The sequence below is a fragment of the Urocitellus parryii genome, chromosome 2, assembly GCF_045843805.1.
Source record: "Urocitellus parryii isolate mUroPar1 chromosome 2, mUroPar1.hap1, whole genome shotgun sequence".
Lineage (NCBI taxonomy): Eukaryota > Metazoa > Chordata > Mammalia > Rodentia > Sciuridae > Urocitellus > Urocitellus parryii.
In genome coordinates, this window is record NC_135532.1 from 30,378,526 (window position 1) to 30,396,163 (window position 17,638).

The 17,638-nt window shown below is 30.6% G+C and overlaps 1 protein-coding gene across 1 annotated transcript in view; it reads left to right on the forward strand.

Annotated features, from left to right (window-relative positions):
* The window catches only part of Nbea (neurobeachin), a 620,123-nt gene that overhangs the window by 201,101 nt on the left and 401,384 nt on the right, over window positions 1–17,638 (forward strand). Inside the window, exons 25-27 of the mRNA XM_077795156.1 lie at window positions 6,430–6,610; window positions 7,897–8,027; window positions 11,302–11,409. Coding sequence (XP_077651282.1) covers window positions 6,430–6,610; window positions 7,897–8,027; window positions 11,302–11,409 — 420 coding nt within the window. The remainder of the gene's footprint in view (window positions 1–6,429; window positions 6,611–7,896; window positions 8,028–11,301; window positions 11,410–17,638) is intronic.

Here is a 17,638-nt window from a genome sequence, read left to right on the forward strand (position 1 = left end):
ACTTCCTCGAGGCATAATGAATTTATTCAGTAAGTCTACGGAACTAACTTGGGATGGAATGCCACAGGTCATCATTAAATCCTTAATGGAATTAGCAGCTAAATAAAGAAAATGAAACCATGAAGAACAACAAGATTGGTTGATGATTTGTGTCAAGGGCAGGGATCCTGAGACTCATATGCCATTCCTTCTTCTTAGTATCTATTTTCTACTAGTGATTTATACCAAATTCTGGTAAAATCTTTAAACATGTATTCCAGAATTGAGATAGGAATTTTTTTCTGCTCCTATATACTAAAGAATAAATATATCATTGTTTTCCATGTGGCAGTTTTCTTCAATATAATAATTTTTTTTACATCTTATAAATATAACTTGTTATTAAGAGACTTTAAAAGTTTGCATTAAAATTTACTTCAAAATGAATATTGAATATTTTAAAATTTGTGCAGAACAAAAGAAACGATCTTTATATAAAATAAACAGTGTAACAAAAGATATTAAACTTTGTATAGATTTGAAATATTCACATTACCAATCTTCCAAATTTTAAAGCCAAATGATCTCTAATTATTAACATGGAGAAAATATTAAATTAGTGAATTAAATTTTAAACATGATTTATATACTATTACATCACCCATTCTACCTATTTTATAATAAATGTATGATAAAGGTACTGACACTTTAAAGTCTGACTCTCAAAATTATTACCTTAGCAATTTGGACCACTATTTGGAATTTACAACTACTTATGTCTTGGACAATTCTCAGCAGATTTGGGAATTCATTTAACAGTAGAATATTTTTAAAAAATTGTCTTTGTCCTTATATTTCTGTCCTTTTGGTCTATTAACTGATTATACCTATGCCTTGTAGTCCAACATACATAGTTTTACATTCTTTAAATAAACTACTTCCTTAAAAGAAATAGCCAGAGCCTTTTTCCTACTCAATGTCTGGTAGAACCATGGTGGATACTGACTATTAATTTTTGTTTTTGTGTTACCAGATTGTATTATATTCTTGCTTAAAGTTGAATATACTGGAGAGAAAAAAAGATTGAGAAGGTTGAATAAAGAAGGAAATCATAACTGAAAATACTGGTTTTTGAAACTAGATTTTAAAAGACCAGAAAGAATTTGGGAATGTATAAGAGAAAAAGGAAGCGTTGGCAGCATACAAATAGAAACATTTGATATTAATGTTTGAGTGTTCTAGTATATTGTTTAAGTATATGGAGTTTTTACAATTTTCATATAATATATGACAAATGTGAATTTTATGAATAAATGGAAGTAATGATGGCTATGATAGTAGTTGGCAAACTTTTTCTGTATGGGGCAAGATACTAAATATTTTAGGATTTGTGGATCATATGGTGTCTGTTCAGTTACTCTACTCAGCTGTTGAAGTATAAAAGCAACCGTAGTACATAAACAAATATACATGTGTGCGTTTCATAAAACTTTATGAAATTTTAAAATTTGTGCTGAACAAAAATTATCTTTAAGTAAAATGAACAGTTTACATAACAGGAAGTGGGGCAGATTTATTCTATTGGCCATAGTTTGTTGAACACTTTAGGGCATCAGTTCCATATAAAATAAGAACATTATAGGATGGTGACATCATGTGAAAATTTTATTAGCTGTTACTAATCATTGAAAACTCAGTAGATAGAACTTAAGAAAAATTCATTCTTATTAAATAAGAACTTGAATTTGACTTACCAATTGTTAATTTTTAATTTTTAAAAATAATTTCACTTAATGTTTTGGTCATTATATTCTCTATATGTAACCTTTTACACTCAGCCATACTAATGATTTTTTGTCATTTGACATTTCCAATATTGAATTATATTAACTTTTGAGAAGATAAGTAGAATGCTAAGTATTCTCTATAGTTCCTTATTTAAAAAATAACAACCCAAAACTCAACCCAATAATATGTCTTTCTAATTTCTCAGAAAAATTGTACATCTCAGGTAATTGACTGCTTTTTAAAAAACAAGTCATTTTTCACTGAGACTCAGATATGACCTTTTTAGGAATCATGATTTAGTTGAAGGTGTGTGGGTTTTAGCATAAGATAGACCTGTATTTTTACCAGGGCTCAACCATTTACCAGATTTGAGCTCAACTTCAGTGTTTTCATTTTTTTTAATGATATTAATTATCCCACACAGTGGTTTTTGAGATTAAGTGATACATACAAAAGTGTTTGATGTGGAATGCTCTTAATGAAAGTTTTCTTTCTTGAGTTCTTTTTGGAGGTGTTTAGTATTTTTTGGAACTAAGTTATTATGGGTGATGTACTTTGATAACAAAAGACTAAAATACTATCATCTTTTTGCTTGTTATTTCCATAAGATTGGCCTAGAAGAGGAAACTTAGATGAATATAGCATTGTATACCAGGAGTAACATTTGTATATTACTTTTGCTGTATCATTATCCTGGAAGAAAAATTTAATTGTTTAGGTTAATCTTTCTTGTAATAGAAACTTGAAGTATAAAAGAATACAGTCACACATCCCTATGAACTTAATATTATTGAGTAAGCATCACTCTTTGAGATTTCAGGTTGAATAGATTACTTAAAATCATACCTGGCACAGAAAATAAGTCAGAAAATAGTTTTAATTTCTAAATTAAACAAATAGTGTTAATTTTAATACTTTCAAAATAGATCATTTATATTCAATTTGATCAAACTTTCATTTGAGGAAGGAATTTTTGTGACTGATTTTTTTTTGCATTATTTTGGGATCTAGTCAATTGAATCTTCTCATTTTTTTTCAATCACATTGTTCAAGTTGTTCATGAATGAAAGCAGAGAATCAGAGGGGAAAAAATGAAGAGCAGCAAAAAACATGTATCAACTACAAATTGTACAATCACTTTTGTGATTTTAAAAAGACCATTTTGATCAACCGTCCAGTCCAGAAGACTGACTGTTTAGAATTTAATTTGATGTCATATATGGTTTAATTTGTCTGTCCCCCCCAAAAAAATTAATAGAGAATGGCATTTCTGGTTTTACTATAATATCAGCATCATAAGTTAAATCAATATTTTTCCTTTTTCTAGCCAAAATTGATGACAAACTCTTAATTTTAGTTAGCTTAATCTTTAATTTTAATGATATGTAGTTGATAGATTTGGAAAAGTGACTAATAATACTTTTGTTTTTACTTGTGTTTATCTCATATTAATGATCATACTGTGGTTTTCTCAGAATGCTTTTGTTTTCCAGTGAATCTGCCCTAAAAATAGCACATTTTTAAATGTATACTCACATACATTTGTTATCAAAAATCAATAATAGTAATAGTTAGAGAATATTATTAAATTTAATCCTCTGTAAAGTTTTTTAAAAAATATTTTTAGTTATAGATGGACACAATATCTTCATTTTTATGTGGTATGGAGGATTGAGCCCAGTGCCTCACACGAGCTAGGCAGATGCTCTACCACTAATCTACAACCCCAGCCCCCTCTGTAAAGTTTTTATTATATGAATATGATTCTTATTAAAACTCTGAAACTTAGTATAATACATCATTATCATGCTTGTATGCAGGCCTTGTTTAGTGTATCAGCGAGTTTTTTTTATGGCATGCAAAAGGGATTTTAAGTTTAATCACTTATATATTTCAGTTTTGATTTATAGGTAAAATTCTGAATGTTTGAGGAAATAAATTATAATATGATTTTCTTATAAAATTCTAAAAAGTTAGTATAAATAGTTTATTTTCCAGAGGCATTATTTACTTCATTTGTTAAATTGTTTCATTAATCATCTAGTAGGAAAAGATATTTGTTTTGTAAACTAGAGTATGCATAATTTCTACTACATAAGCTATACATATATATGCATATATTATTTGGGCAGAGTTATTCAAATAAAAAATAAATTTTAGTCTAAATATTTAACTTTTAACCTTATGCAATTTATAAAATGAATATCTCTTCTGAGAATTTTGCTTTTGATAAAATAATCAAATATGATTTTAAAATATATTATTTTGTTTTTCAATTTTCATTATATTTTCATTTAATTTTAATAATTTCCTTTTCTTGTACTTTTTTTGGTCTCTTGTCTGTTTTGTCTAATGCATGTCCAGGGTTCTAAGGTTAGTATTATTTCTGTGGTAATTTTTAGGTTTTTCTGTTTTAAATTTTATTTTTAATTATTTACGAAATTTTTGACTTGGTTATATTTTGAGTTTTCATACCATCTTTAACATTAGGTATATCCTTTGTATTAAGATTCACTAAAAGCTTAATTTTTCAAATTTATTAATTACTTTTTTATAAGTAACTATAATAAACAAACTATTATATAATTGAAAGCAATATTGTTACAGTCATGTATCTGATCAGATTTCCAATTAAAGGAAATAGGATGAGAGATAGTTTGAGATTTATAGTAGCTGTGTATAAGTAATCTTTATTTGTAAGCCCTGTCATAAGATGCTCATGTAACATTTCATCATATTTATAAAATTATTTCTATATAGAATATAAGAATTCTTTTGTAGCTCATTGTTTGTGTTAAAAATGCCTTTTACTTTAACATTTTATTATTTTAGTAAAAAATAAATACTTTGTTAAATTATGTGGAAAATTGAATTATTCTGTTTATAATTTCCTCATTTTGAATGAAAGCACATTTTGAAGATTAGACCTATAGACTCTAAACAACTGGAAAATCAAACCATTAAAAAAAAGATAGACCTCATAATTTCAGTATCTTGAAATGATGATGAATTTTTTGAGGACGCATTTTGAGGACATATACTGAATTCTAATGTTTTAAAAGTTATTTGGAATATTTGTTAGACCTAAGCAATGGCCACATTTTCCATTCCATTAGAGAATACTGAATTTTCAGAAAAGAGATTTAAAAATCTTGTTTTTTCTTATGAACTATTCTGTCATGGTTATAGATTTTAAATTCATGATGCCATATCCATGCTAAATATAAAATGATGCTATATATTCAGAAAGTAAAAAAAATACGGAATTTGCCTGGTAAAATGTGAGTTATGAATTTATTCCCTTTTAGGCCATGGATACTCAATTGGCATACTACTGTGAATCAGTAAGGACAAATAGATTTGTATTTACAAGCTCATTTTAGCCAGAATGGTTTTAACCCTATTTGATGTTAAATGGAAGGAAGAAAGTTTGCTACATTTTGTACTACATTTAGAACTGAGGTTAGTCCATGTAGCACTAAAGTTCTTAAGTTCTTTAGTGCTTACAGTAGTCACCAGTTTGATTACCCATCTTGTATAGAATTGCTTAGAAATTTTTTAGTTTAATCTTCCCATTGGTGTTTTTTTCCTGACATTTTCATATTAATATCCTTGCTTCTTCTGAGCAGAAAGAAGTTTAGGTATAATGATATACAATGTCAAAAGGGAACATTAATTATAATCTGAAATCTATCACATATGCTTGCCTCATAGTGGTATCATTTGTTAAGACATAGCTTAATCAGTATGCTTAGTGTGGATATATGCAGAAAATTTAAATAGCAGAAATTTTATTTTTAAAGCATTCATGACTCTTCTTCACTCCTTTAGGCACTGAGAAAATAAAGCCTAATTATAAAGAACCAAAATCATTAAAATGCTATATTGTATACAATGGTAAATAAATTTAAAAATGTTGCCGTTGCTTACAAAACTACAGTCTCCCATGTTAAGAAAAAGAATACTTTGTAATCTTTTCTTGAAAGAGGAAATTAGATCTTTGTAACTGGCAATATTTTAGTAAAAGTTTAGCTTCCAGTCTAGAGCTACTGATTTTTCTTATTGCTACTATTTTATAGGTCACAAATGTCTAGAGGAATTAATGATCCTCTTGATTATTTTTACCCTAGAATTTTATTGTACATATAAAGTACCTAGTAGTTTTAGTTTATTCTAAAATTCATAGGAAATTATTATACATTCTAATTTGACAGCCATCTCATTTTGAGGCCTAATGAAATCACGGTATATTTTTACCATTATTCATTAGACACATAAAAAAGATAAAATATATTGTTTTATAAATGAGAGTAAGGATTTTAGGAAAGAAATATTAATCTTATCTCTTTGTGAATTAACAAAATAAAACCAAATTAATGTGAGTACATATGTGTGGGCATTTCTAAATAATATCACTGGGAGATGATCTTAAATATATATAGTTTTTTATAACTAATGACATTTAAAATCAGCATTTTTAAAATATTCTTTTCCTTTAGTCAAAGATAACTGTGATAAATAAATTTGACATAATTAAGTTACATATGTATTCATTTTCACTTTTGTTTACTATTTTTACTAAACTTATGTTCACCTGTAGTATATGTTATAAATTGTGTTTTCCATTTTTAAACAAGGCTTAACTCTTCTACTTTTTTAAAGACGGAATTGGAAAATATTGAAGTGACACAAGGCATGTCAGCTGAGACTGCAGTTACTTTCCTCAGTCGATTGATGGCTATGGTTGATGTCCTTGTGTTTGCCAGCTCTCTGAATTTCAGTGAGATTGAAGCTGAAAAGAACATGTCTTCTGGAGGTTTAATGCGACAGTGCCTAAGACTAGGTAAGTCTGTTAAGAAGAGCAGTGCACATTACATAATTACTTACAGGTTATTTTTCTGCAGCACTGTGGTGCATACAGTATTGATGATTATGTAATTTAGTGATTGTCTTGTAATTCTTTAGAATTATCAAATTTCAAAATCTTATCTCTTCACATTGGAATTTTCATGGAATTGGAAATCTCTAATCTTTTATTACTTAAAATATAGTTAAATATATTTGGAATTATTTTAAACTCATTGAGACAATAGCATTTCATTGAAGTGATTTTAATACAAATCCATTTATGAATTCTATTTTGATAAACTAGTACTAAGGTTAGTGACCTAGGCCCACAAACATGTCATCAAACAAACATGAGAAAGACACGTTTTTAAATGCCTCAGTATCTTGAAATCAAAATTAATTTGGTTATTCTGAACTTTTATTTCTAAATAGAAGACTGATTTCATTTTTACACATTATGAGTTTTCTCAGCTATAGGAAATCTTTATAAGTGAGTCAGCAAGCCTTATTTATTACCTCTTAAAGGTATTAATTACTTTTATAAGCACTTTACATGTGTTAATTAATCTTCACAACAGCCCTCTAAATGAGTTACTGTATTTATTCTCATTTTACACGTGAGGAAATTGAGGCACCCAGAGTTTAAACCACTGGTCTACCATCACACATCTAATTAATTGTAGAGCCAGGATTCAAGTTCAGATGGTCTAAGTCCAAAATCTGTACAACTTATTATATTTTATTGCTATCATTACATGAATGTATTGGATGCCTGTTGTCAAAGACCACAGGGTCACCTACCATGAGGAAATGTAAACATTGTGATTGGTAGAACTTAAATATTCCTGAAGTGGGAAGTTATGATTAGTATAATCACCAAGATAGTCAAATTAAGGGCAGATGCCTTATTGTTAAAATTTTAAAATCACATGTGAATTTCGTTAAAAGCTTTATTACTAAATTTCAGAATTGTGAAGAAGGGAGGAAAATAGAATAGGAAGGATATATTGGAGCTTCATAGTAGTATTTATTCTCTGTTCCTTCAGCTGCCTGGTAGTATATTTTGTTTTTATTTTTAGGTATATAATATAACATATATATTATACATACTGTGCTTTCATTATTGTATTTCATGATTGCACAATACATTGATGTAATTGATCTTAAAAGTAATTGTGTATAGGGGAAAGAGAAAAATACAAAAAGAATAAACCAGCATATTTTATTCAGTACATCAAAGTGAACAATTTACAATAATAATGATTTTAACTTTTTAAATAGTTTGTTGTGTAGCTGTGAGAAACTGTTTAGAATGTCGACAAAGACAAAGAGACAGGGGAAACAAATCTTCTCTTGGAAGCAGTAAACCTCAGGAAGTTCCCCAAAGTGTGACTGCCACAACAACATCAAAGGTAATCAGTCATTTTCTATGTGAAATATAATTTACTGGGAAAATTTTTTTTTAGTTTATGAAAACAAAGAAACATGGTATTTGTAATCAGATAGCTTTAGGCTCTGGTGCCTACTTCTCTGCTTCAAACCTATGTTGGCAAGATTAATTAATCTGTCTGAAATTTGCATTTGGGAGGTTATTGAAGAATATACTCATAATTTCTACTTCATAGGAATCTTAGGAGAATCATGTTAGCACATAGCATGAAAATTTTTTAGTTCTTTTCTATTTTTAAGCATTACAGGTATTTTCAGAGGTCAGTGTATGAGAAATGCAATTTTTAAATGGATGTACTTTTTTGGTGACAGACGTGACAGTCAAGAAATATATATTTAATACCACCAAATATATGAACAATATAGAATATTTTGGGGATTGGATTAATAATTCTCATTCTGCATTCACTATTAGAAATTTTCCTGACATTGGTATTACATCCAGTTTTATTAGCATGATTTTCAAGGTCCTCCATGATTGGTCTGCAATTCTGTCCCTAGCTCCTGCTTGTGTATTTACCCTCTCTTTGCTTGTACAATTTTAGTCATACTTTAGACTTTATTTAGTTCACCAAAAGGTTTTTTTTTAACACCTTAGCTTTTTACATAGTTACCTTTACTTGAAATCTTCCTCCTTATTTTTCAGCCAGCTAAAATTAGTTCAGATCTTAGGTTTAGTTTAAATGTTAATTCTCTCAAGCTGCTTATGGTGGAGCATACCTTTTATCCCATCTGCTTTGAAGGCTAAGGAGGAAGGATCACTTGAGACCACAACCTCAATACCAGCTTGAACAACATAGCAATATCCTGTCTCAAAGAAAAGAAAAACCTACAGGGAAATGTTTTCTGACATTTCTGACCACCATCTCAATCTAAAACAAATTTCTCTGATGTTTTCATAAAACCCATATGTCTCTTTATATTCACTGTACTTATAATTAGATGTTTAATATGGCCTAGTAATTTTTTTGCTCAATAAAAGAAAATAGGAAATAAGAGTTGAAATAATTTTACAAAGACTATGGTTTTTAACTTCTGTCATTTTCAAACAGACGAACCACATATTAATCATGTTGGTTGGTTATTTGCAATATTGCAGTCTCTTTTCTTTTTCACTATTGTCAGGGAAATATTCACAAGAGTAATAATTTAACCACAAATTATCACAAGACTCCATAGGGCTCTCCATTGCTTGGGAAATTAAATATTAATGTGTCAATAATCTGAGTCATATTTCTTGTATGACATAATAGACTATTAGTTGTTAGAGGACAGCGTCCACATCTTATACAACTTTGAAATTTAGGACACTGTGCATACATTGTAAAAAGGTACAGTCTTGAGTTAGTATTCTGAGTCTACCACTTATTGGTTTCCTGACTTGAGATTAATTTCTTAAGTCTGTGGATGCAAATCTCAATTTATAGGGTGTTTGTATCAATTATATAAAAAGAAGTAATATATTAAAATTCTGGCAAGATATTATTTATATTTTAATATTAATATTATGTTATTATTTAACATGTTGTTAAAAATGATTTCCTTTCTGTCTCTAGAAGTTAAAGTCAATATATACTTAGGAAATGAATAAAGAAATTAGTATTTTGGAAAACTTAGATCCCAAAGATGTGTATACTTTCTTTAATAGCTATTAGGGACACCTCAGAAGATTTTCAAGGCAAGTATTGCCCTCATTATAGAATATAGACAGAAAAGCCCAATGAAATTTTTAGTGATCTACTTTCATTTGATGGTGAAAATGAATAAGTGATGGAGATAGGAATACTAGGAAGATTTGACTTGTCAACAAAGCACATTTCAGTATAGGGAGTAAAAGGATCTAGGTGGTAAGGTTTTGTGTTTGTTCTTTGTGTTTTTTTGTTGTTGTTGTTATTGTTTTGTTTTGTTTATTTGTTTGTTTTGTTTTCCCTCCCTGTGCTTCTATGTTTTTTTAATGTGGCACTTTAGTCAGTAAACCATGGTTAATATTTTACTATGATATAAAAAATTCCCTGCTACTAATATGTGTGAACTTGGATGAATCACAGACTTTCATGGGGCTTCATTTTTTTACTGTTTTAAAAATGAACCATAATCCAAGCATTTCTTATCATATAGACTCTAAAAAGATCCAATTATATTAGGGTCACATTTGTAAAAATGTAAAATGGTATATCAATTAAAATATTTCTAGTTTTTTCCCACTTAACAGTATAAATTCATCTATGGTAGAAATTATGTGTTACTTTCTTTAATAATATTCTGATAAATATTATTATCTTGTAATTCACAATGATGTGAGATTTTTAGAAGTTAAGATCTCACCTGAAGTCCTAGAAGTGGTAAGTTTGATATTATAACAAACCAAATAATATCAGCCTACACATATTGTACTGTTTTTATTATCCAGTGCTACAAAGGAATCAAACACTTTGATTTGGGAGTTAAATAGGACCATTAATCCCTATAGAGAAGTTAAAGTTGGCCTATGTTATTTTTTATTAGAGCAACAACCTGTTAGGTTCAGAAATTATGTTTGACATTTTACATATATTATCAAATTTAATCCACATAATTTTTAATGTATTGTAAAAATGCAAAAAGTACTAGATTGAGTTTCAGGGAACTTGGCTCACTTTCTAGTTTACTGTGTGCTATATTACCTAAAATCTGTAGATTTTTATTTCTTCAGTTATAAAAAAATTGTTTTAGTTTAGTGCTCATTAATGTCTTTCAGCTTTAGTGGGCTATGACTAAAACTTTTTTTAGTGCTTACCTTGTCTTTTTATAGATCTTGAAATGGTTACATCTATAAAATCTCACAAAGTAATATAATATGATAGTCTCACATTTTATAAATTCCTGATGAATAAATGAGCCTAGAGACTCAAAGACAATTTTTAATTAGAGACAGGGAAAGTGAGACTTAAAAGAAATTTTAACAATAAGCACAAGGTCACACAGCAGAGGCTTGAGCCCAGATGTTATGAAGTTCAAGATCAGTCTTTTCCTACTATTCTGTTACCTACCTTTATAGGTCTATAGTGGTAATGGTGCTGATAAAGAGAAACCATGAGCAGAGAATAAAAAATGTGCCTTATAATTGGGTGTCCTTAATAGATGTTAGCTCTGTGAGGAGGAAGTTAGTTCAGCCTAAGTTAAAGATAGTGGGAAATGATACTTCTGTATGATTTTTTGGAATATGTTACTTCTTTACAATTCTTTTTTGTTTTTAAGACTCCCTTAGAAAATGTTCCAGGTAACCTTTCTCCTATCAAAGATCCTGATAGACTTCTTCAGGATGTTGATATTAATCGCCTGCGTGCCGTTGTCTTTCGGGATGTGGTAAGTTGTATCTGCTTGGTTTTCCTGTAAAAACTTTTTATAGTCATTTGTGTAAAATAGCATTAACTTTATAAAAATATGCATATTAAAACTAAATGCCATAGTACTTGGGTTTATCTCATATTGCTGCTTGTAGAACGTCTGAACAATAGCTCTCTCTGAAAGCTTGATATATCATTTTTTTAAAAACTATGTGAGGGTTGGGGATATAGCTCAGTGATAGAGTGCTTGCCTAGCATGAATAAGGCCCAGGGTTTGATCCGCAGACCACAAAACACACACACACACACACACACACACAACAAAACAAAACAACAATTTTATATAATTTTTCTTTCTATTTTAAGGGTAGGGATAGCCTGAACAGCTATAATTCACTTTATCTTGCATCACTTTCATTTAGCATTTAGTATTCCTTCTCTATTTGCAGATATGGAATATTTTGTGTTTCTTATGTTGGATGAGAAGGATTGATAACTTATTAGGTGTTTGTGGCAATTACTTTATTGAGGAGATTATTTTGTAAAGTAGAATATGCATTTTAAAATTCAGATATCTAAGGGAATTTGAATTAGAACAATAGTTTAATAAAGTTTAAAAGAAAACTTAATTAAGAACGTTCATGGTCAATTACTCAAGGTAATAAAATGATTAGTGGGTGGGGGAGGAAGAAAAGTAAGGGGATGGTACTGGAAAAAGCTATGTTATATGCATTTATGAATATTTCGAAATGAACCGTACTATTATGTATAACTATAATGCACTAAAAATAAAAAATAAAAAGATTGACCTTTTCATAAATTACATAGAAACATATATAGTGTTTCACAGCAGACTCAATATTGATAAAAATTATTAATATGTTTATCAAAAACCACTAACATGGAGCAGATCTTCATCCCCAATAGGCACTGACAGAGTTAACATTGAATATAGAAAGATTTTAAAGGTGAGTTTGTGTTTAAATTGTTTATAAATTTAAATTGATTATTATACTAGATTATCATCATTTCTTTCAGATTCATTAATGTTTTGTAAATAGATTGGAAACCTCAACAGTGGTATTTAGCTTCTTTCCTAAAGAAAATAAATTGTATTAAGTGTTACCAGGGTGTACCTTCCAAACATCATCAAGATAAGACTAATGTTCCTGGAGTTTACATTATTATGTATGAGGCACTGAATTTATATTATCCTAAGCTTTCCAGTTGAGAAATAAGAGAAAGTTAAAATTCAGAAATTTTAAGACAATACAGTTGGTATTATGTAGCATCAGAATCCAAACAGATTGTTTAAAACCATTATTTTTTCATCAATTTTTATCTTATATTTCATAGATTCCAAGATACCTTTTTTGGGTGGGGGAGGAAGTACTGGGGCTTGAACCCATGGCCCTCAACCACTGAGCCACATCCCCAGCCCCATTTTGTGTTTTATTTAGAGACAGGGTCTCACTGAGTGGCTAATGGCTTTGAACTTAAGATCCTCCTGTCTCAGCTTCTTGAACTGCTGAGATCACAGGCAGGAGCCACCACACCTGGCCCAAGAAACCTTTTTTTTTTACATTTAAATAATCCATGATATTTTGGAGTGTTTTATAATTAACAATATTTGAGATCAATTGTAAATATTATGCTAAGAATGCCAATTTATTTTTATTTTTGAAATTTCTATAAACCCATAGTCTTTTTTTTTTTTTTTTTTTTTTGTACCAGGGATTGAACCCCGGGGCACTTAACCACTGGGCCACACCCCAGGCCTTTTTTATATTTTATTTAGGGACAAGGTCTCTCTGAGTTCCTAGGTGCCTGGCTAATTTACTGAGGCTGGCTTGAACTCATGATCCTCCTGCCTCAGCCTCCCCAGTCACTGGGATTATAGGCTATGCCACCATGCCCAGCCCATAGTCATTTTTAAGAGCCTTAATTTCTAAAACAAAGGAGATCCAAAATTATTAGGGTTTTTTTTCAGGAATTATATGTGCACATCTTCATAGATCAAGTAACTAAGTGGTATACTATAATCTTAGGATGGAGAATTTTAGTGTTATTTTTCCCCTTGAGTTTTTTCTCAACTGTTTAAAGTATTTAGTTTTTCTACTAAGATTATACATATGCATATACAAACATTTAAATTTTAGAAATAAAGGATTACCACAGTTTTTTAAGGAATTCTGAGTTTTGTTGGCTCTGAAAGTACACACTAGCTATATGACAGAAGGAAAACTTGAGAAAATGTGTGTATTTTAGTCAGCTTTTTTGCCACTGTGACCAAAACACCTGACAAGAACATTTTTAGAGAAGGAAAAGTTTAGTTGTGGCATACAATTTCATAGGTTTCAGTCTACAGATGGCTGACTGCATTGATCTGGGCCCAAGGTGAGGCAGAACATCAATGGCAGAAGACTGCAAGTGTAGGAAAGCAGCTCCCGAAATGACAGTCAGGAAGCAGAGAGAGAGTTCCTCAACAGGGATAAGATATATATGCCAAAGGCAAGCCCCTGATGACCCACTTCCTGCAGTTACCCCTATTATCCTTATTAATAGATTAGTACACTGATTAAATTAAGGCTCTTATAACTCAGTCATTTCACCTCTGAAGGTTCTAGTGTTGTCTCATATAGGAGCTTTTGGGTTAAGCCTCATCTCTAAGCCATAACAGAGAATAAATCCCTCTTCTGGTTTTTTTGTTTGTTTGTTTTGGTATGGGGATCGAATCCAGGCATGCTCAACTTGTCAGCAACGTCGCCAGCCCTTTTTCTTTTTTTTTAATTTTGAGACAGGTCTTGCTAAATTGCTGAGGCTATCTTTGAACTTGCAATCCTTTTGCCTTAGACTCCTGAACTGCTGGGAAAATAGGCTTTCACCACCACACATGGCCTGCCCTCATGTATTTTCTATGATGAAGATGTTGTGATTTAAACTTACAGGAACTATGTAGATCCAGGTAAAATAGTTATGTGGCAAAATTTTCTATGAGAAACTATGACTAAATTATGCTAGAAAAAACTATGGATTTTTTAAAACAATTGTTTTTAGTGTTCCCCAAAACCTGAATTTGAAAGTAAATTTATTATGCTTTTTCCTTTCACCCCTAGAGCCCAGATTATACTAGGTCTCTTGTATGTATTTAAAATGAGACAAGCTAAAGTAAATTTTATCTTTAAAAGTTGAATTAGAAGGCTTCTTATCACCTTAGTTAACACATTAAGTTTTTGAAAGAATTTCAGAGCTCATTAATGATATTACTTATTGAAGGACCACCCCTGCCTTTCTGTACTGGGGATTGAACACACCCTTAGCAATAGCCTTCCATTTTTTTCAGCCACCATCACGCCCAGCTTTTGCAAACCTAAATATCTTCATTACCATGTATTTGCTTGTATGGATGTTTAATGTACAAAGAATCATAATAATATACATTTAAAAGATATATTTTCACAGAATGCATGATAGAATTCAGCAAGCAGAAATAATGGAATAATACAACATATACTAACTGGGTCAAAGTAAAAAACATATACCAAATGCAAATAAGTAAATGCTGTTATCAATTTTTATGAGGTTCTAGAATATGAGAAATTAAAATAAAGTGACAAATATCAGAATGATAGTGGCAACTCAAGGAATTAACAGAAAAGAGTGATAACAGAATTTTTAGGTAAATGAAAATGCTATAAACTTTGAATTTGTTTGGTTATGTAACAGTGGTCCACCTCATGCTTTGAATATAGCCCTTGCTGCTCTGCCACTGAGGCTTATTTTAAGATAGACATGTTTTTTTATTTCCTCTTCCCCTTTCCCCCTTCCTAACATGATGGTGGAGAACAGGATTACCTGTTTCCCATCATAGACCACATACACTATAGGAACCAAGTAATTCAGACTTCAGGGATGACACAGAAGATCTAAGAAATGGCTGTATGCCAAATTAACAAGTGAATCACAACCTCCCACAGGGAACACCTGGAATAAATCTCTTCTTTAAAAAAAAACCCTTCTGTTCTTTCTGATGGGCATAATCACAGCCTTTATGACTGGAGTCCCCTGTGTTTGTCATTTGCTAACAAAGCAATGAACCAAACCCTTTTTCTCAAAACCCTTTCCTCATTGAATTGGCATGGGTGACAGTTACATGAATATATACAGTTATCAAAACTCATTAAAGTCTATATTTAAAATCTCTGCACTTCATTATAAGTTTGATCTCAGTTAAAAATTCTTTTTTCAAACTTTTTTTTATTCTAAGACTCAAGGAAAAATTGTCAAAACTAGTGGTCATTTTTATTAAAAAAAGTTAGAAAATACTGTCATTGAAAAACTTGATTCACATAAATGTAAGACATAAAAGTATTTTATAAATTACTAGTATATAATAGTGACATTGAATACATTAAACTTCATCAAAATTAAAAGCTTTTTACCTCTGAAAACTGTCATTAACAAAGTGAAAAGGCAACTTACAGAGTAGGAAAAAATACTATCAAATCTGGTGTCTAAAAAGAGATTTGTTTCTAGAATATGTGAAACATACTTAGCACTTAATATGAAGAAGAAAAATAACCCAATTAAAACCATGAAAAAATATACAATTAAATATTTCTATACAAAAACTTTACCAGTGACCAAAAGCACTTAAAAAGATGTTCAACATTATTTAGCTATTAAGAAACGCAAACCTATACACCAATGACACTCAGCTGCAAGGTAAACTAGGAAAACTATGCCATTCACAATAGCCCCCTCCACCAAAAAAAATCAATTTGGGAATCAATCTAACAAAATAGATAGATGAAAAACCTCTACAGTGAAAACTATAGAACACTATTATGGTTTGGATGTGAGCTGTCTCCCAAAAGTTTACAAGTGAAACAGTGCAAGAAGGTTCAGAAAATAAATGATTGGGTTAGGGCACTGTTTGATAACCCAATCAGTGAAATAATCACCTTGATGGGATTAATTGAGTGGTAACTGAAGGCAGTTGGGGTGTGGCTAGAGGAGGTGGGACTTAGGGGTGTGACTTTGGGGTATATATTTTTACTTGGCAAGTGGAGACCTATCTCTCTCTCTCTGCTCTCTGATTATCATGTGAGCCGCTTTTCTCTGCCACACTCTTCTGCTATGATGTTCAGCCTCACCTTGAGCCCCAAGGAATGGAGTCTGTTGTCTATGGATTAAGATCTCTGAAATAAACTTTTCTTCCTGTACTATTGTGCTGATCCAGACTTTTAGTTGCAGTTGCAAAAAGCTGACTAAAACAAACACTAAGGAAAGAAACTGAAGAAGACTTTAGAAGAGGAAAAGATCTTTCATGTTCATAGGTAGGCAGAATTAATATTGTCAAAGTAGCCATACTACCAAAAGTGCTATACAGATTTAATGCAATTTCCATCAAAATTCCAGTGACATTCTTCACAGAAATAGAAATAGAAAAAGCAGTCATGAAATTCATTTGAAAAAATAAGAGGCCCGTAATAGCCAAAACAATCCTTAGTGAGAAAAATGAAACAGTGACAAAAGTAGCATGGTGTTGGCACCAAAACAGGTATGAAGGCCAATGGAATAGAAGACACAGAGACAAACCCACATAAATACAGTTATCTCTTATTAGACAAAGGTGCTAAAAACATATATTGAAAAAAAGTTAGCTTCTTCAAACAAATGGTTCTGGGAAAACTGGAAATCCCAATGTAGTAGAATGAAATCTAACTGTCTCTCACCCTGTACAAAACTCAATTCAAAGTGGATCAAAGACCTAGGTATTAGACCAGAAACCTGTACCTACTAGGAAAAAAATGTAGGCTCAACACTCCAACATGTTGGCTTAGGAACCAACTTCCTTAATAAGACTTCTAAAGTGAAAGAAATGAAATTTAAAATTAAGTAAATGGGATAGTATCAAACTAAAATGCTGTGCTTTACAGCAAAGGAAACAATCAAGAATGTGAAGAGAGAGCCTACAGACTGGGAGAAAATCTTTGCCACCTGTACCCCAGAAAAAGTATTAATTTCTAGAATGTTCAAAAAACTCAAAAAGCTTAATATAAAAAAGACAAATAATCCAATTAATAAACGGGTAATGTAACTAAGCAGACACATCTCTGAAGAAGAAATATGAATGGTCAACAAAAATATGAACAAATGTTAAATTGTGTAGCAATTACAGAAATGCAAATTAAAATATACTGAGATTCCATCTCACTCCAGTCAAAATGGCAGTTATAAAGAAT